General features: G+C 45.6%; 1 protein-coding gene across 4 annotated transcripts in view; it reads left to right on the forward strand.

Moving 5' to 3' along the window:
- togaram2 (TOG array regulator of axonemal microtubules 2) overlaps positions 1-21404 on the forward strand; it is a 48252-nt gene that overhangs the window by 17701 nt on the left and 9147 nt on the right. For 3 of the 4 annotated variants that reach the window (XM_012963993.3, XM_031902486.1, XM_031902487.1), the window contains exons 2-13: positions 4669-4776; positions 6523-6651; positions 6802-7038; positions 8036-8274; positions 9365-9558; positions 13041-13087; positions 14652-14815; positions 15362-15515; positions 16253-16429; positions 16624-16762; positions 19612-19717; positions 20620-20855. In XM_012963993.3, the coding sequence (XP_012819447.2) occupies positions 4752-4776; positions 6523-6651; positions 6802-7038; positions 8036-8274; positions 9365-9558; positions 13041-13087; positions 14652-14815; positions 15362-15515; positions 16253-16429; positions 16624-16762; positions 19612-19717; positions 20620-20855 (1847 nt within the window). In that variant the 5' untranslated portion in view covers positions 4669-4751. The remainder of the gene's footprint in view (positions 1-4668; positions 4777-6522; positions 6652-6801; positions 7039-8035; positions 8275-9364; positions 9559-13040; positions 13088-14651; positions 14816-15361; positions 15516-16252; positions 16430-16623; positions 16763-19611; positions 19718-20619; positions 20856-21404) is intronic. The other variant, XM_031902488.1, reaches the window with a different exon arrangement.

Raw genomic sequence — 21404 nt, forward strand, 5'->3', positions numbered from 1 at the left:
CAGGCCCTTTAGTAACCGTATAAACAGTACATTCACTATGTTAATCTTCCGTGATCATATCATATAAACAGCGTATTGAGTGTAAATCGCCGTGACAAGTTCTGTTTAATGGAGGATTTTGGGCAGTGTGTAACATCCCACATAAGAAGGAAAACACGGCTTTATAAACAGACGCCTTAGGTGCCATATATCCTTCTCTGCTTGGGAAATAAGTGTAAATGTAACTTTTCAGTATTGTCTATGGTAGGGTATTCTCTGGCATTTAGAAGCCGTAACAAGTAGCTGCTACTAAGTAGCTCCATGTGTCCATATGCCAGAATGTGAATTGCAGGTGGGATGGCATATGCATCGCTTGATTGCCCACAGTCGCCTCGCAAGGGAACTTCGGACAACTTCGGACAACTTCGGGAAACCGAAGCTACGCAAATGCCACCCCACTGGCGATTTACATCCTGGCATATATTAGTCGCCCGCAGTAGTGAAGATTTATCGCGGGCAACTAATCTCCCCATGTGTCACTGCCCTAAAGGTGGCCATAGAGGGGCAGATTTAAGCTGCCGATTCTGGTCCTTCAGACTGATTTGGCAGCTTATCTGGCTGTGTATGGGGACCCACCAATGGGCCGACCAATAATTGGCTTGATTTTCCCATCAGACCGAGGACAGCATTGGCTCATTGATGCAGTCCTCACTCTGACGGCTCCTATCCCCTTCATTGTAATGCAATAGTTTGGCCCTGGAGCCCAAGTTTCAATTAGAACAGTATCACTCCCTTTAGGTGGGCATATCTGGGGCAAGATCCGCTCATTTGGCCGGGTCACCAAAGGAGAGGCTCTTCTAGTTTATGGCCACCTTTACTTAGGTATATTTACCTTCGCACCACTAATTGTTTATTGTGTTGGTTGCAAGCTCGGAATTATTCTCCGGTGACAGAACTAATCCCATAGATGCTACCCACGCCAAGAATGTGTTTGTGTTTGGGCAGGCAAGATCTCCGGGAATAGCGAGATACAGAGGCCAAGAAATATCAATCTATAGTTCTGTGTAAATCTAATTGCTATTGAAAGCAATTCTGTTCTTTTGGACTGATTCTTAAAACAATGTAGTAGAATCCCCAACACACAATTATAATTTGAACATCACCAAAAAAAATTGGATCAGTGGCAAACATAAGTCCAGCCACAAGGGCAATTTGGGCAAATACATATTTAGAGTCTTAAGGCGGCCACACACGTGGCGATTTCCGATCTTTTCGTGCCACTAACGTTCAGGGCTGAAATGTCAGATATGGAGGTAAAAACAATAGGATTTCTACCTCCTTCTACCGATTCAGTCCCGAAAGCAGATTTTGCTCAGGCGCCTTCTATGTCGCCCGATCAAAGTCTTTTAACTGGCTCGATCGGCGAGTCGACCGATATCAGCAGCCTCCTGAGATCGACTCGCCGCCTTGCCATACACGCACCAAATATCGTACAAAACGAGGTTTCATACAATATTATTGGTGCGTATATGGCCAGCTTTAAGGTCCCCATACACTGGCACCTGGTAATTCGATCGTTGGGCCCTGGGGCCAAACAATCGAATTATAATGACGGGTATAGGTAAAGTCAGCACGACTAGATTTTCTAACCTGATATTGGTCGGGCAGGCCCATCGGTCCAAGGGACCCATATCGGCAGCTACTATCGGCCCCTGTATGGGGACCTTTACCTCCATATGTAATAAAAGCCACCAAGTTTGCCCAGGGGCAGCAACCAATAAGATTATTGTTTTTAAACAGGTGCCTACACTATTTGCCTCCACTAGAAGTCTGCCCAATTGGTCATGGACTCTATATAAATGTGCCCCCTCCTCCTAGGCCACAAGGTAACAGCAAAATGGAACGGGCACATAACAAGGATATTGTAGCTGACCTGCCCCATTAATTATTATTCTCATTATTATGCCAGGCGTGAGTGTTCTCTGGCAGTGAAAGCAACGAAGCAGCTGCATTAGAATAAAAATAAATTATTTCTATTGTTTCATGCAGAAAGTTGGCACCAGAGAGGGCACATAACAGGCCGTTCCCTCCAGAGCTTCTTTAGATCGGTTACTATTAATGGCACCAGATCTTATCAGACAAACACAAAGAAGAATAAATATACATTGTGTGATTGTGTAACGCTCGACAAACAGATCCCGCACCGGCACAAAGGGGTATATATTGCTTATCTGCTGTGATATATTTACCGACTCGCAACTATCCTTTGGCAACCGGGGTTCTCAAAATAGATGTCTCTTGGGGCTGATGCCTTTTATTTGTAAAACAAACAATACACTCGCTCACATACACACTTGTTTGCCTGTTGCACCCACACAGACACACACATATATATATATATATATTAGGGATGCACCAAATCCATGATTCAGGACCAGCACACCAGGTCAAATCAATATCTTCGTTTATTCACTGTGCAAACTTTATCAAGGTCTCAAGAGGGACCGAAACATTGGTTCTATATGGCTCTATATATATATATATATAAAACTATGGCAGCATAGGGATTCCCCTGTACTAAGCACAATTCAGCAGGAACAGCCCCCTAAGTTTGCTCATAGCCTGTACAGAGAGATACCATAAAACTATGGCACATAGGGATTCCCCTGTACTAAGCACAATTCAGCAGGAACAGCCCCCTAAGTTTGCTCATAGCCTATAAAGAGATACCATAAAACTATGGCACATAGGGATTCCCCTGTACTAAGCACAATTCAGCAGGAACAGCCCCCTAAGTTTGCTCATAGCCTGTACAGAGAGATACCATAAAACTATGGCACATAGGGATTCCCCTGTACTAAGCACTATTCAGCAGGAACAGCCCCTAAGTTTGCTCATAGCCTGTACAGAGAGATACCATAAAACTATGGCACATAGGGATTCCCCTGTACTAAGCACAATTCAGCAGGAACAGCCCCCTGAGTTTGCTCATAGCCTGTACAGAGAGATCCCATAAAACTATGGCACATAGGGATTCCCCTGTACTAAGCACAATTCAGCAGGAACAGCCCCCTAAGTTTGCTCATAGCCTATAAAGAGATACCATAAAACTATGGCACATTAGGATTCCCCTGTACTAAGCACAATTCAGCAGGAACAACCCCCCAAGTTTGCTCATAGTCTGTATGGAAACATTTCATAGTATTACTAAATTACAAGTAAGGATTGTGAGTATATTCAATGGCTGGAGAGCAGTGCATCCTCCAAGCCCTGCACGTTCCTCCTGGTCCAGCCATTTGTTTGCACAAAGAAAATTAATTCCATGGAATGCGGAACCTATTTAGAAGTGTTTAATATTACAGGTTTGTGTGCCATGAGCCCATTACACTGCTCAGTTCACTGCACTTTGGCAAACAAAACAATGGTTTCTCTGGCATGGGCTGAACTTCAGCTTTCTGGCTGTGTGTGCTGGAGTCTCACAAAACAGAAGGAGTGCGGCAACTTACACTAGGGATCTTTTCATTTTCTTTCCATACCACTTTTCAAAAGTATATTTGTGGGTCCCACTAACCAGCATACTCTAATCTCAGAATGCTCTGTTATACAGATAGCTAGAATCTCAGCCATAAAGCAGGGCAGGACTGCTGCTTACAATGGGGGGATCAGATAGGATCTGTGCCACTGTGACAGAATGCTCTGTTATACAGATAGCTAGAATCTCAGCCATAAAGCAGGGCAGGACTGCTGCTTACAATGGGGGGATCAGATAGGATCTGTGCCACTGTGACAGAATGCTCTGTTATACAGATAGCTAGAATCTCAGCCATAAAGCAGGGCAGGACTGCTGCTTACAATGGGGGGGATCAGATAGGATCTGTGCCACTGTGACAGAATGCTCTGTTATACAGATAGCTAGAATCTCAGCCATAAAGCAGGGCAGGACTGCTGCTTACAATGGGGGGATCAGATAGGATCTGTGCCACTGTGACAGAATGCTCTGTTATACAGATAGCTAGAATCTCAGCCATAAAGCAGGGCAGGACTGCTGCTTACAATGGGGGGATCAGATAGGATCTGTGCCACTGTGACAGAATGCTCTGTTATACAGATAGCTAGAATCTCAGCCATAAAGCAGGGCAGGACTGCTGCTTACAATGGGGGGATCAGATAGGATCTGTGCCACTGTGACAGAATACTCTGTTATACAGATAGCTAGAATCTCAGCCATAAAGCAGGGCAGGACTGCTGCTTACAATGGGGGGATCAGATAGGATCTGTGCCACTGTGACAGAATGCTCTGTTATACAGATAGCTAGAATCTCAGCCATAAAGCAGGGCAGGACTGCTGCTTACAATGGGGGGATCAGATAGGATCTGTGCCACTGTGACAGAATGCTCTGTTATACAGATAGCTAGAATCTCAGCCATAAAGCAGGGCAGGACTGCTGCTTACAATGGGGGGATCAGATAGGATCTGTGCCACTGTGACAGAATGCTCTGTTATACAGATAGCTAGAATCTCAGCCATAAAGCAGAGCATTCTGTCACAGCAGCTTCTGTATATATGAAGACTAAATAAATAGGCCCGAATTTGTGTCGAGGCAACAAAGGCCCGGGCTGAAGGCAGCATAAATTTAGCGATATTTGCTAATATTGTTATGTTAATGTGCAAACATTTCTTTTCTTTAGAAATCTAAGGAAGACAAGTTGCCTATCTGATGCCCAGAACTGCAGATATTTCCCACTGGTCCTGACACCTCAGAGACCACAAGATGGCACATAATGACTTTACTGCAGGTACCACCCTGAATCCCTTGTGCAGAATATATAGGGTCAGCTCTTCCCTTTACCAACACTCGTGTGACATGTTTCCTGTAACAACCATAGAGAAAGCAGGTTCTACAACTGCTGGGGACCCAACGGGGCTCTAATGTGTATGAAAAATATCTTATTCCTATAGGTTAGGGGCCCCTGAAATGATTTTACTGAGGGCCAGTAACTTCTGGTTCCATCACCATGCTGGGAAAGTAAGTCTGTGACTCAAGCAGTGGGTGGGGCTAGAACACTATGATGGCAGCTCACACAGACACAATGTTAATGCTAAACCCAGTATCACATTATTGCAAATTATTTATTTTTATTTTTACCCCCACCTCCCTGCATTCTTTACATGGTTGGATCAAGTGATCAGAGCTCTCCCCTTTCATTCCTGCATGGTTAGTTCTTTTGTAGTAATTCTGAGTTACAAAAAGAAGTGAGTTGTTGGGAATTTGAGGTGTGGAGAGTTGTTCTTGATATTACCACATCCTGGTAAATCTCACACCAAAAAAGCTTAATCCATTTGTTAATTATATATTATACTGTTACTCTGATACGGTCTCTTTGTGTTATGTCCACTTCCATCTCCCCCAGTGCGTTATCCCCCGGCTCCCCCAGTGCGTTATCCCCCGGCTCCCCCAGTGCGTTATCCCCCGGCTCCCCCAGTGCGCTATAACCCTGCTCCCCCCAGTGCGCTATAACCCGGCTCCCCCAGTGCGTTTTCCCCCGGCTCCCCCAGTGCGTTACCCCCTGGCTCCCGCAGTGCGTTATCCCCCGGCTCCCCCAGTGCGTTAACCCCGGCTCCCCCAGTGCATTATCCCCCGGCTCCCCCAGTGCGTTATCCCCCAACTCCCCCAGTGCGTTATCCCCGGCTCCCCCAGTGCGTTATCCCCCGGCTCCCCCAGTGCGTTATCCCCCGGCTCCCCCAGTGCGTTATACCCCGGCTCCCCCAGTGCGTTATCCCCCGGCTCCCCCAGTGCGTTATCCCCCGGCTCCCCCAGTGCGTTATCCCCCGGCTCCCCCAGTGCGTTATCCCCCGGCTCCCCCAGTACGTTATCCCCCGGCTCCCCCAGTGCGTTATCCCCCGGCTCCCCCAGTGCGTTATCCCCCGGCTCCCCCAGTGCGTTATCCCCCGGCTCCCCCAGTGCGTTATACCCCGGCTCCCCCAGTGCGTTATCCCCCGGCTCCCCCAGTGCGTTATCCCCCGGCTCCCCCAGTGCGTTATCCCCCGGCTCCCCCAGTGTGTTATCCCCCGGCTCCCCCAGTACGTTACCCCCCGGCTCCCCCAGTGCGTTATCCCCCGGCTCCCGGATCCCCCAGTGCGTTATCCCCCGGCTCCCTCAGTGTGTTATCCCCCAGCTCCCCCAGTGCATAATCCCCCGGCTCCCGGCTCCCTCAGTGCGTTATCCCCCGGCTCCCCCAATGCATTATCCCCCGGCTCCCCCAGTGCGTTATCCCCCGGCTCCCGTCTCCCCCAGTGTGTTATCCCCCGGCTCCCCCAGTGCATTATCCCCCGGCTCCCCCAATGCATTATCCCCCGGCTCCCGGCTCCCCTAATGCGTTATCCCCCGGCTCCCCCAGTGCATTATCCCCTGGCTCCCGGCTCCCCCAGTGCATTATCCCCTGGCTCCCGGATCCCCCAGTGCGTTATCCCCCTTCAACTTTCAGGCTTCTTAATAAAATGTATATTTTTATTAGATTTCTTGTTCCCTGTTGTTGTTAAAGCCTCGTTCAGAGCTCCTGTTGCTGTTTATTGTGGCAGCGTACCCAAAATGAAAGCGGGCTATGGATCTATGAGGAATGGGAGTGTCGATCCAAACCTTTGTGGGAACAGATGGACAGCAGCTGACACAGGTAAGAGCACAGAGTAGGGTGGCAGGAGCTACCTGGTCCAGATTGTCTCCATGTTGAGTTTTCCATGTCTTCTGGAGTTGGTGTGGCCCTATCCAGAAGCCATGCAATATGGTGGCACTTTATGATGAGATGTTATTGCTATTCCAACAGCTGCGATTCAATCTACTCTAAGCTTCCAGATGAAGAGGTCCTATCTGTGGGGCAGAGAAGGGGATGAATTCCATACTCAGATGTCTCTTCCCCTGGAGATACAAGGGAGAAATGATCCCCTAGTAGGGGAAAGGAAAAAGCAATGGGAGCAGGAAGTGGACAGTGCGGCGCTGGAAACTGCCCGGCTCAAAGACAAACTGAAAAGGAAGATATCTGAGGGTTGTGGGACCAAAGGAGGTGAGACCCCTTGCAGTCAGTGTTAGGGGGTCACTTTATTTTTGTATTGTTCTAATGCTCATGATTGGCTACAGTGAAGGTTCTAATAGTGTGATTGGCTACAGGTTGGTTTAGCCTAGTGAAGGCTCTGATGGTGTGATTGGCTACAGGTTGGCTTAGCCTAGTGAATGTTCTGATGGTGTGATTGGCTACAGGTTGGTTTAGCCTAGTGAAGGCTCTGATGGTGTGATTGGCTACAGGTTGGCTTAGCCTAGTGAATGTTCTGATGGTGTGATTGGCTACAGGTTGGCTTAGCCTAGTGAATGTTCTGATGGTGTGATTGGCTACAGGTTGGTTTAGCCTAGTGAAGGGTCTAACGGTGTGATTGGCTTCATGTTGGCTTAGCCTAGTGAATGTTCTGATGGTGTGATTGGCTACAGGTTGGTTTAGCCTAGTGAAGGGTCTAATGGTGTGATTGGCTTCATGTTGGCTTAGCCTAGTGAAGGTTCTAATGGTGTGATTGGCTAAAGGTTGGCTTAGCCTAGTGAATGTTCTAATGGAGTGATTGGCTACAGGTTGGCTTAGCATAGCAAAGGTTCTGTTGGTGTGATTGGCTACAAGTTGGTTTAGTTTTGTGAAGGTTCTTATGGTGCAATTGGCTACAGCTTGGTTAAGTCTAGTGAAGGTTCTGATGGTGTGATTGGCTACAGGACAGTTAAGCCCAGTGAAGGCTCTGATGGTATGATTGGCTACAGGTTGGTCTTACATTGTGATTGCTATGAGCTGGTCAAGCCATATGAATTTTCTAGTGCTCTGATTGGCTAGCATTTGGTTAGCCCAATAATGTGCTTATGCACTACAGGTTGGCTGCAACCTAAACATTCTAATGTTCTTATTAGTGTCAGGGCCAGGACTAGGGGAATACGAGGGAACCAGTGATCACTATCTATACAGACTTTTGTAGTTTCAGCCATTATTATTTCAGTTTTTATTTCACGTTTTCTCTTTGTTTTATTAGCCCCGAATGATGGCTCCAATTCAGCTGGGCCCTCGCTCAAACCTGCAGTTCCCAGAAGCGCCTCCCAGAGGCTGCTGAATGCAACGCCGCCAGTGCCCCCAATACAGCGGAGCCCACAGAGGAGTCCTACGCCGCAAACTGCAGGATTAACAGAGTCTGGCACTCACACCTCTAACCCCATCACCGATGCCTTCATTTTCCCAGAAGGTCCAGACGGACAATCTCCAGCATCAGTGGAGGTACTAAAGTTTGAGATGAAGGTGGAATGTATATTCTGACTGGGGACCAATACTGCATTACTTCTGGTCTCTCTGTAATAGGGATAATATGGGGGCACTTTCCTGATTCTTTTGTGCCCTTGGGGCCCCAGGCAGGGTTAGTGCCCTCTGGCACCAACGGATCCATTGTGAGAATGAATAGCAGCAGTTCCCACTGTAGGTGGATAGCGATTGGCTGTCAGTGTTAGGGTTCTGCGGCACGCCATAGATACCCAGTCACTATTGTGCTGCAGTAACGTGAGTTTATCAGACAACAAACACTGATCAAATTCACTTTCTGAGTGACAAGGAACTCGGGGAATTCTCTCATCTTTGTTCTGAGAGATCAAATGACCAACTTCATGCATTTATACGTCTGTCAGTGAGGAATAGAGAATCCATGTCCAGTAGGTCCCAGATACTATTTAATAGCAGCCGTCGTGCTACGTGCTGACGGGAGGGTGACAGATATATTTTAGAACAAGAAGAATGAAGGCAGTGATTAAAGAAGGAATATTTGCCCTTTAAAATGTATAAAGGAAAACTATCCCCCCAAACAATGTAGGTCTCTATAACAATATATTGCATAAACAGCTCATATGTAAAACCCTGCTTCATCTAAATAAACCATTTTCATATAAATATACTTATTTAGCAGTATGTGCCATTGGGTAATCCTAAATAGGAAACTGCCATTTTAAGTACTAAGGGCCGCCCCCTGGGATCATAGGAGTCACAGTGCACACAAACAAGCCAAGGCACACATACATGCTAGGCCCCATCAGCCAATGAATGGGCAGAGTTCTGCCTTTTGCTCCCACACTACTTCCTGTTACAGTTAGAGCTGCATCACTTCCTGTCAGCTGATCTCTGAGGGAGCACACAGCCCATGACTAAATGGCGGCTCAAGGGAAAGGATGTAAAAGGGCAATATTTACTGATATATATATTCCAGTTTGGGGAGATTCTTTAATAGGCCACTTAACATAATATAAACTGTCTGTTGGTTACGTATTCATTCTGGGGGGATAGTTTCCCTTTAATTACAAACAAAAAAGCTAATGTCTTCCAGTTGCACAACTCCCTGCACCACCTACGCTACAGTACAGATAAGAAGTGGACAGCACTCGGTGGAATTGTGATCCCCCCAATCTCCAAATCCCTGGGAACAGCTGTTGAGGTTAAAAACTATGAGCCGACAGCGGATCCCTCCTCTTGGTCTCCCCGAGAGATTCCGGATCCGAGACAGAACCAAGTGCAGGAAAGGTAAATATTGCCTCTCTGTATAGGGATTGTCCTTTCCCCAAGCAACCAACCTGTAATGTGTTACCCACAGACAATGGAAAGGGCTAACGTCACATATGTACTTCACATATTTATTTAACCCACTGTAACAATACAAGTTTGGATTCTATATATTAAGGCTCCATCAATGGCTTTGTTTGTTGTTCCTCTGACAAGCTTTCCTATCTCTCTCCATATATGGATTATGATCCTGGTGACCATTCCATGTATAATACCCCAGAACACACAGCGGGATAAATACAGTGCCAATTCCATGTATAATACCCCAGAACCCACAGCAGGATAAATACAGTGCCAATTCCATGTATAATACCCCAGAACCCACAGCAGGATAAATACAGTGCCAATTCCATGTATAATACCCCAGAACCCACAGCAGGATAAATACAGTGCCAATTCCATGTATAATACCCCAGAACCCACAGCGGGATAAATACAGTGCCAATTCCATGTATAATACCCCAGAACCCACAGCAGATAAATACAGTGCCAATTCCATGTATAATACCCCAGAACCCACAGCAGGATAAATACAGTGCCAATTCCTTGTATAATACCCCAGAACACACAGCAGGATAAATACAGTGCCAATTCCATGTATAATACCCCAGAACCCACAGCAGGATAAATACAGTGCCAATTCCATGTATAATACCCCAGAACACACAGCAGGATAAATACAGTGCCAATTCCATGTATAATACCCCAGAACCTACAGCGGGATAAATACAGTGCCAATTCCATGTATAATACCCCAGAACCCACAGCAGGATAAATACAGTGCCAATTCCATGTATAATACCCCAGAACACACAGCAGGATAAATACAGTGCCAATTCCATGTATAATACCCCAGAACCCACAGCAGGATAAATACAGTGCCAATTCCATGTATAATACCCCAGAACCCACAGCAGGATAAATACAGTGCCAATTCCATGTATAATACCCCAGAACACACAGCAGGATAAATACAGTGCCAATTCCATGTATAATACCCCTGAACCCACAGCAGGATAAATACAGTGCCAATTCCATGTATAATACCCCAGAACCCACAGCAGATAAATACAGTGCCAATTCCATGTATAATACCCCAGAACCCACAGCAGGATAAATACAGTGCCAATTCCATGTATAATACCCCAGAACTCACAGCGGGATAAATACAGTGCCAATTCCATGTATAATACCCCAGAACCCACAGCAGGATAAATACAGTGCCAATTCCATGTATAATACCCCAGAACCCACAGCAGGATAAATACAGTGCCAATTCCATGTGTAATACCCCAGAACCCACAGCAGGATAAATACAGTGCCAATTCCATGTATAATACCCCAGAACCCACAGCAGGATAAATACAGTGCCAATTCCATGTATAATACCCCAGAACCCACAGCAGGATAAATACAGTGCCAATTCCATGTATAATACCCCAGAACCCACAGCAGGATAAATACAGTGCCAATTCCATGTATAATACCCCAGAACCCACAGCAGATAAATACAGTGCCAATTCCATGTATAATACCCCAGAACCCACAGCAGGATAAATACAGTGCCAATTCCATGTATAATACCCCAGAACACACAGCAGGATAAATACAGTGCCAATTCCATGTATAATACCCCAGAACCCACAGCAGGATAAATACAGTGCCAATTCCATGTATAATACCCCAGAACCCACAGCAGATAAATACAGTGCCAATTCCATGTATAATACCCCAGAACCCACAGCGGGATAAATACAGTGCCAATTCCATGTATAATACCCCAGAACTCACAGCGGGATAAATACAGTGCCAATTCCATGTATAATACCCCAGAACCCACAGCAGGATAAATACAGTGCCAATTCCATGTATAATACCCCAGAACCCACAGCAGGATAAATACAGTGCCAATTCCATGTATAATACCCCAGAACCCACAGCAGGATAAATACAGTGCCAATTCCATGTATAATACCCCAGAACCCACAGCAGATAAATACAGTGCCAATTCCATGTATAATACCCCAGAACCCAAAGCAGGATAAATACAGTGCCAATTCCATGTATAATACCCCAGAACCTACAGCAGGATAAATACAGTGCCAATTCCATGTATAATACCCCAGAACCTACAGCAGGATAAATACAGTGCCAATTCCATGTATAATACCCCAGAACCTACAGCAGGATAAATACAGTGCCAATTCCATGTATAATACCCCAGAACCCACAGCAGGATAAATACAGTGCCAATTCCATGTATAATACCCCAGAACCCACAGCAGGATAAATACAGTGCCAATTCCATATATAATACCCCAGAACCCACAGCAGGATAAATACAGTGCCAATTCCATGTATAATACCCCAGAACCCACAGCAGGATACATACAGGGCCAATTCCATGTATAATACCCCAGAACCCACAGCAGGATAAATACAGTGCCAATTCCATGTATAATACCCCAGAACCCACAGCAGGATAAATACAGTGCCAATTCCATGTATAATACCCCAGAACCCACAGCAGGATAAATACAGTGCCAATTCCATGTATAATACCCCAGAACACACAGCAGGATAAATACAGTGCCAATTCCATGTATAATACCTCAGAACCCACAGCAGGATAAATACAGTGCCAATTCCATGTATAATACCCCAGAACCCACAGCAGGATAAATACAGTGCCAATTCCATGTATAATACCTCAGAACCCACAGCAGGATAAATACAGTGCCAATTCCATGTATAATAACCCAGAACCCACAGCAGGATAAATACAGTGCCAATTCCATGTATAATAACCCAGAACCCACAGCAGGATAAATACAGTGCCAATTCCATGTATAATAACCCAGAACCCACAGCAGGATAAATACAGTGCCAATTCCATGTATAATACCCCAGAACCCACAGCAGGATAAATACAGTGCCAATTCCATGTATAATACCCCAGAACCCACAGCAGGATAAATACAGTGCCAATTCCATGTATAATACCCCAGAACACACAGCAGCATAAATACAGTGCCAATTCCATGTATAATACCCCAGAACCCACAGCAGGATAAATACAGTGCCAATTCCATGTATAATACCCCAGAACCCAAAGCAGGATAAATACAGTGCCAATTCCATGTATAATACCCCAGAACCTACAGCAGATAAATACAGTGCCAATTCCATGTATAATACCCCAGAACCCACAGCAGATAAATACAGTGCCAATTCCATGTATAATACCCCAGAACCCACAGCAGATAAATACAGTGCCAATTCCATGTATAATACCCCAGACTCTCAAGTTTATGTGGGGCTCAGTCGGTAGGTACAGTGAGTCTGGAATCAGTGGGATCACGTTGTTCATAAGTTTAATTTATCCCTATTTCTGGGCAGATACACACATTCAGTTCCATAATCCCTAATCCTTCTATTTACAGTTCCCACTCGGGCAGCGCCCCTGAAGAAAAGCCAAGTAAACCCCTGGGTGAGTCCCACAAATAAATGATTTCTCCCTTTGCCTTTCTGGTTACAAATACATGTTTAATGTTTACTAAAATTCCAACATTTTACATTTTTTTATTTTAAAATTCGAGTAAACTCGAGTCCGGGAATTTTTTACATTTACTAAAAAGTCTGAACTAAAAAATGCTATGAGCAAACTTAGGGGGCTGTTCCTGCTGAATTGTGCTTAGTACAGGGGAATCCCTATGTGCCATAGTTTTATGGTATCTCTCTGTACAGGCTATGGGCAAACTTAGGGGGCTGTTCCTGCTGAATTGTGCTTAGTACAGGGGAATCCCTATGTGCCATAGTTTTATGGTATCTCTCTGTACAGGCTATGAGCAAACTTAGGGGGCTGTTCCTGCTGAATTGTGCTTAGTACAGAGGAATCCCTATGTGCCATAGTTTTATGGTATCTCTCTGTACAGGCTATGAGCAAACTTAGTGGGCTGTTCCTGCTGAATTGTGCTTAGTACAGGGGAATCCCTATGTGCCATAGTTTTATGGGATCTCTCTGTACAGGCTATGGGCAAACTTAGGGGGCTGTTCCTGCTGAATTGTGCTTAGTACAGGGGAATCCCTATGTGCCATAGTTTTATGGTATATCTCTGTACAGGCTATGAGCAAACTTAGGGGGCTGTTCCTGCTGAATTGTGCTTAGTACAGGGGAATCCCTATGTGCCATAGTTTTATGGGATCTCTCTGTACAGGCTATGGGCAAACTTAGGGGGCTGTTCCTGCTGAATTGTGCTTAGTACAGGGGAATCCCTATGTGCCATAGTTTTATGGTATATCTCTGTACAGGCTATGAGCAAACTTAGTGGGCTGTTCCTGCTGAATTGTGCTTAGTACAGGGGAATCCCTATGTGCCATAGTTTTATGGGATCTCTCTGTACAGGCTATGGGCAAACTTAGGGGGCTGTTCCTGCTGAATTGTGCTTAGTACAGGGGAATCCCTATGTGCCATAGTTTTATGGGATCTCTGTGTACAGGCTATGGGCAAACTTAGGGGGCTGTTCCTGCTGAATTGTGCTTAGTACAGGGGAATCCCTATGTGCCATAGTTTTATGGTATCTGTGCAGCTCTGGGCCAATGGGCAGGAATTTAGTACAAAGTGTCAGTTAAGAAGAAGAGATTTGTTAATGATTTACCATGTTTGCTAAGGGGCACTAAGCCTGTCCTATGGACTCAGCAATGGCTAAACGGGATATACACTTATTAATAGGTGATTAGCTGATCTCCGATTCATTTTCCCTTAAAGGTACAGTAACACCAGAATACTAGCATCCCATTCAGTACAGTTACAATAAACTGACATACAGTAGCTTGTTCTGCTCACTGAGACCTATTGGCTTTTCTTTATTCCTTTAAGCGGGAGCTGCCATATTGTGTCTCTTCCAAACAGCCAATTACATCAGATCCTGACCACATAATCTTAAAAAATAATGGAACCCTTATTTACTCAATTTAAATTGTTTAGAACTCATTGGTCGTTGTGCTTCTCCTTTAAGACAAACTTTATTAACTCAACTGCCTCTTCTGTCTAGAGAGTCGAAATCTAGATCCTGCACCCCCCCAAGATCAGCAGGGTGGCCTGGCCGCAAAGGATTCTGGGACATCTATGGAATCACAGCCAATTTCCTTCAGCTTGGGGAGAGATGGGACACAGTTTGCCCATTCGGGCGAAGAGGGGAAAGAGAACACAGGAAGGGTCAGTATTCACTTTAATACCTTGTAGAGTGTAAGCTCTTTTGGGCAGGGCTCTTTTTACATCTTGTATCGGTTATTGGTTGCTTTATATGTTACTCTGTATGTCCAATGTATGGAACCCACTTATTGTACAGCGCTGCGGGGTATGTTGGCACTTTATAAATAAATGTTAATAATAATAATAATAATAACAATATGATCCAATGTGTATCAACACTGCCCCCTGCTGGTTATAATGCGATATAGTGGGGCAAATGCTGGATTTTCATAGGGCAGATTCCACTTTCTCTTGGTTAAACTGCAGTCTGTCCCACCATAGCGGTTCTGGGAATTACAGCCCAAATCACTACAACTGCCCCCCAATTGGGCACCATTATTTTTCACCTTGAGATTTTCTCATTGAAGGGCATATAAATTAGACAGCTTCAAGGAAGGGATGGATGCCTTTTTAGAAAGGGAGAGAATCCAAGGCTACAAGGCTGATCCAGGGACTAAGCCAACTTTCATTCTGGGTTATGGACCTGAGTTCCGCCTGTTTCTGTTCCAGATAAATTTCACCATATCTAAGTCAGCGCAGGACAAGATGAGGCTGAAGCAGCTGGAAATGGAGAATATTCTGCAGAACAAAAGAAAGAACCAGCAGCAGCTCTGGGAACGACTTCAGTTTGTGGATGTGGAGCCTGGGGGAATCTCCCTGGACTGTAAGTCACCTTGGGGGGGGGGGACGACAAGCCTGATGAAAGTGGGCAGGGCTTACAGGAGAGTGGGCAGGGCTTCAGGCATATTGGGTGTAACTAGGCATATTCAGGGCAGATTGGGGCTAAATTGGCCTCTTTTTTAATAGTCAAATGTTGGAAGGTGGTCCAGTGGGTGATTTTTCCTGAGCAGCCTATTACCCAAAGGAGTCACTGGTAGTGACTAACATTTCTTGGTGGGTCCCCCAAGTTCCAAAGACTATAAAATGCCAGTCTTTGATACAGGGGGTGCCAGTGAGGGCTGCTTTGTGGTCAGGGGAAACACAAACCATGTATCCAGCCTAGAATTATCCTTATTCCTTTATATTCAGGCACAGTGAGCCCCTTGCCCCTTTACAGCTGTATTCCTCTCTTCTCTATTAATATTTATTCATACAGATGCACCAATCAGGATGCTTTATCCTTTTCAGGCTTCAGATTCTGCCTGGTGATTTTTTTTTGCATGTCTGATCAGTAATAAATGGGTTAAACACCTTGTTTGTGCTGCTGGGCAGTCGTGCAACCTTCCAGCTTGTTGTGGAACTTGGGTTTATTATTATTTCTCCTTCCAACTTGTTGTGGAACTTGGGTTTATTATTATTTCTCCTTCCAACTTGTTGTGGAACTTGGGTTTATTATTATTTCTCCTTCCAACTTGTTGTGGAACTTGGGTTTATTATTATTATTTCTCCTTCTCTTTCCAGACCCTTCAACCTCTGTGTCCGTCAGTCTGAGCGGTGCTGCAACAATCCCAGCAGCCTCGGATAAACGCCGGACCACGGGCAGTTACTCCGCAACCAAATTTGTGAGTCGCACCTCCCTACCCAGCATCCCCACTGTGACCCAAGACTGCACCAGCAGCGACATGCGCCACGCGTCAGGTAGGGGCAGGAGGAGGGCTTTGTACAAATATTTAACAGATTAAAGGGGAAATATTAATGCAACAGCAGGATTTAATACACATATAAATTCTGTGGGAAAAAAGAGTACGAAAACTTACAGCTTGAATATATATATTTAAGCAATGGCACAGAGGGACCTTGTCTGACAGCTGAGGAATTGTTTTCCCTTCCAGCCTATTCCCTGCCCGCCTACATCCAGGATGGCTCAGACTGGGATTCGGACTCTGAGAATGGAGGGCAAAGCATTGGTCCTATGTCTCACCCTGAGCAAGGGATGATTGAAGCCCTACGGCAACTGAACAGCAAAGACTGGTGAGTGGGATTTTATGTATACTGTAATTCAGGCATGGGCACATAACATAGTAAGTTAGGTTGAAAAAAGGCATACGTCCATCACGTTCAACCATAATGCCTATATATAACCTGCCTAACTGCCAGTTGATCCAGAGAAAGGCAAAAAACCCCATCTGAAGCCTCTCTAATTTGCCGCAGAGGGGAAAAAATTCCTTCCTGACTCCAAGATGGCAATCGGACCAGTCCCTGGATCAACTGGTACTAAGAGCTATCTCCCATACCCCTGTATTCCCTCAGTTGCTAAATACCCATCCAGCCCCTTAAAGCTATATAATGTATCAGCCAGTACGACTGATTCGGGGAGGGAATTCCATAACTTCACAGCTCTCACTGTAACAAACCCTTTCCAAATATTTATTTCTTCTAAACGGAGTGGGTGCCCTCGTGCCCATTGGAAGGACCTACTGGTAAATAAAGCATTAGAAAGGTTATTATATGATCCCTTTATATATTTATACATAGTTATCATGTCACCTCTTAAGCGCCTCTTCTCCAGTGTAAACAGACCCAACTTGGCCAGTCTTTCCCCATAACTTTCCATACCCTTTACCAGCTTAGTTGCCCTTCTCTGGACCCTCTCTAGAGCAGTCCTCTAGATGTTCTAAGTCTACAACTACATTTCACCCAACACCTCCTACTTGGGTCTAATTAGAGTGCTGGGGGCTGAGATTATCTATTAATAAGGTGCAGACAGTGGCTCATTGGCCAATTCAAATGTCCTTCTTCTCCCGGGTTCTATTTTCCTATATTCCTATTGAATTCCTGACATAATAATTTCCCTTCATTGTGCATTTTATAACCTACAAGTGAATGACATTTCTCTGTGCAGAGTGTGTTTTCTGCTTTCTGTGGTTCCCAGGGTGGGAATTCCTCTGACAATTCTGACAGATAGGAGGATTCTTCTGGAGCAGATCACATTCTGTGCAGCAGAGGAAGTCCCACCCTTGGATACACTAGAGAGTAGAAACAGCAGAGGAAGTCCCGCCCTTGGATACACTAGAGAGTAGAAACAGCAGAGGAAGTCCCGTCCTTGGATACACTAGAGAGTAGAAACAGCAGAGGAAGTCCCGCCCTTGGATACACTAGAGAGTAGAAACAGCAGAGGAAGTCCCGCCCTTGGATACACTAGACTAGAGAGTAGAAGCAGCAGAGGAAGTCCCGCCCTTGGATACACTAGAGAGTAGAAACAGCAGAGGAAGTCTCGCCCTTGGATACACTAGAGCAGTGCTGTCCAACTGGCGGCCCGCGGGCCGCATGCGGCCCGTGACCCCCCTCTGTGTGGCCCCCCACCTGCCTGGCTGCTTTGATGGCTTACTCTTATGTAAGCTTTAAATGGTATCAGTACTGTGATTAACTACCCCCCCTGCATGGCTCACACCTCAGATTCAGGCTGTAATCCCTCTGTATTGTTTAAAAATGTAATCCACTGTGTTGTTCACACCTTTTAATACCTGCATTGTTTAACCCCTGCAGTGTTCACACCTCAGGCTCAGGCTGTAATCACCCACATTGTTTACCTGTTCACACCTCAGACAGCAGTAGAAACCCACAAATAAACCCTGCACACTACAAAAAGAACTGAGGTGGTACTGCAATTAAAAAGTTTTTTTTTTTTTAATATATAGTTATTGTGCAGACTGTAGGAGCAGTGCCAACATTGTGTCACTGTATGCTGCCTGTGTGTGCCATACAGGGCAGAGAGAGTATGGCACACACATGCAGGGTAGGGAAGGCAGAGTATGGCACACACAGGCAGGGTAGGGAAGGCAGAGTATGGCACACACAGGCAGGGTAGGGAAGGCAGAGTATGGCATACACAGGCAGGGTAGGGAAGGCAGAGTATGGCACACACAGGCAGGGTAGGGAAGGCAGAGTATGGCACATGCAGGCAGGGTAGGGAAGGCAGAGTATGGCGCAGGCAGGGTAGGGCAGGCAGAGTATGGCACACACAGGCAGGGTAGGGAAGGCAAAGTATGGCACACACAGGCAGGGTAGGGAAGGCAGAGTATGGCACACACAGGCAGGGTAGGGAAGGCAGAGTATGGCAGGTATTTGCTGTACTACAACCATTAATATGGGTATGGTCATGTGATAACATGGGTGTGGTTTCAAGTGGGTGCAGTTTCAAAAAGGGGAGTGGTCAAAACTGGCTTCCATTATCGGCCCTCTACCACGTAGGTCGGAAAAATTCCGGCCCTCGGTACCACAGAAGTTGGACAGCACTGCACTAGAGAGTAGAAACAGCAGAGGAAGTCCCGCCCTTGGATACACTAGACTAGAGAGTAGAAGCAGCAGAGGAAGTCCCGCCCTTGGATACACTAGAGAGTAGAAACAGCAGAGGAAGTCCCGCCCTTGGATACACTAGAGAGTAGAAACAGCAGAGGAAGTCTCGCCCTTGGATACACTAGAGAGTAGAAACAGCAGAGGAAGTCCCGCCCTTGGATACACTAGAGAGTAAAAACAGCAGAGGAAGTCCCGCCCTTGGATACACTAGAGAGTAGAAACAGCAGAGGAAGTCCCGCCCTTGGATACACTAGAGAGTAGAAACAGCAGAGGAAGTCCCGCCCTTGGATACACTAGAGAGTAGAAACAGCAGAGGAAGTCCCGCCCTTGGATACACTAGAGAGTAGAAACAGCAGAGGAAGTCCCACCCTTGGATACACTAGAGAGCAGAAATTGAAGTGGAAGTCCCGCCCTTTGATACACTAGAGAGTAGAAACAGTAGAGGAAGTCCCGCCCTTGGATACACTAGAGAGTAGAAACAATATTATGTTCAGTGTCAATACTGTGTTGATGAATTTGTTTAGGGAGCATAAGGAGAAGGGTCTCGGTAGCGTGAGGTGTCTGTCTGCCTGTCACCCTGACGTTCTCTACTCCCGGCTCCATGATGTCTCCACAGCAGTCACCAGAGAGGTACTTTTTTGCTTCTGGTTTTATACATCTCTTATTTCAGTGCCCATACATGGGGTTGTCTTAGCAATTTGGCACAGTTTGGGCTAATGGCCAAGAATTATTCTTCGTTTTTTATTTTTTGGGTCATACTTTTGGCATAAACAAAAAAATTACTCCCTTTTAGACCATTAAGCCAAAACTAGTCATTCTGCCCTACATAATCTGCCTCCTTCCCCCTTTCTGCCCCTGATACACAATCTGGCCAATTTCCATCTTATTCTATTGTTCTTTAGAATCTACCCAGTGACTGGAAGCCAACATCTCATTGATAGTGCTTAGCCTTGTAGACTAAGCAAATCTGCTTCTGGAGTGTTCTAGGTTGGCAGTACCAGGAAGACTGGACAAGGCCATTTCTGGAAAAGGTCTTAAAGTTCTAAATTGGGTGCCTTAAAGTTCTAGATTGGCTGCCTTGGAAGAATAAGAAAGGCTACTACTACCAGGTTACTGTTAGCCAATGTTGGGGAATTCTAGGCTGGCTGCCCCCCCCAGTTAAGTTATCTAGACTACTGCTGGCAGTTCTTGAAAAAGTGTTTAATCAAGGATACCACTGCCAACTGTTGGGAAGTTCTAGATTGGCTGCCTTGGAAGAATAAGAAAGGCTACTACCACCAGGTTACTGTTAGTCAATGTTGGGGAATTCTAGGCTGGCTGCCCCCCAATGAAGTTATCTGGACTACTGGCAGTTCTTGAAAAAGTTTTTAATCAAGGCTACCGCTGCCAACTGTTGGGAAGTTCTAGATTGGTAGCTTCAAGCAGGACAAGAAGGTTACTCTTAAAGACAACACGCAGGTTGGAGGGAAACATGTTCTATCTCAGGGCGTTCAGTAAATAAGTTGTAAATAAAGTGCAATCTTTAACTGCAGGCCAACAACCTACGTTCCAAGGTGTCCCGTCATGCCATTCGGACCCTGGGGGACCTCTTTAAGCACCTAAAGAGAGCCATGGACCCGGAGGTAGAGGAGATTTCCCGCGTTCTGCTCCACAAAATTGGCGACACCAATGAGTTTATTCGAGAGGAATCGGACAAATCCCTCGGTAGTATGGTGGAGAATGCGAGTCCGTCCAAGGCTTTGCCTGCGCTGATTTCCGGAGGCATCAGGTGTGTGAGTGGGTCCTGCTCAGTCTAGTTTATGATAACAGTATTCTTTCTGTTCTCCATGGGTGTGGGAAGAGAACAGATGGGACTTACCCTTGGGATACCCTTGTGGATGGTACAGGTATAGGACCATTATCCAGAATGCTCGGGACCAAGGGTATTCCGGATAAGGCGTCTTTCCGTAATTTGGATCTCCATACCTTAAGTCTACTAAAAAATCAACAAAACATTAATTAAACCCAATAGGATTGTTTTGCATCCAATAAGGATTAATTATATCTTAGTTGGGATCAAGTACAGGTACTGTTTTATTATTACAGAGAAAAGGGAATCATTTAACCATTAAATAAACCCAATAGGACTGTTCTGCCCCCAATAAGGGGTAATTATATCTTAGTTGGGATCAAGTACAGGTACTGTTTTATTATTACAGAGAAAAGGGAATCATTTAACCATTAAATAAACCAAATAGGGCTGTTCTGCCCCAATAAGGGGTAATTCTATCTTAGTTGGGATCAAGTACAGGTACTGTTTTATTATTACAGAGAAAAG

The sequence above is a fragment of the Xenopus tropicalis genome, chromosome 5, assembly GCF_000004195.4.
Source record: "Xenopus tropicalis strain Nigerian chromosome 5, UCB_Xtro_10.0, whole genome shotgun sequence".
NCBI classification, from domain to species: domain Eukaryota; kingdom Metazoa; phylum Chordata; class Amphibia; order Anura; family Pipidae; genus Xenopus; species Xenopus tropicalis.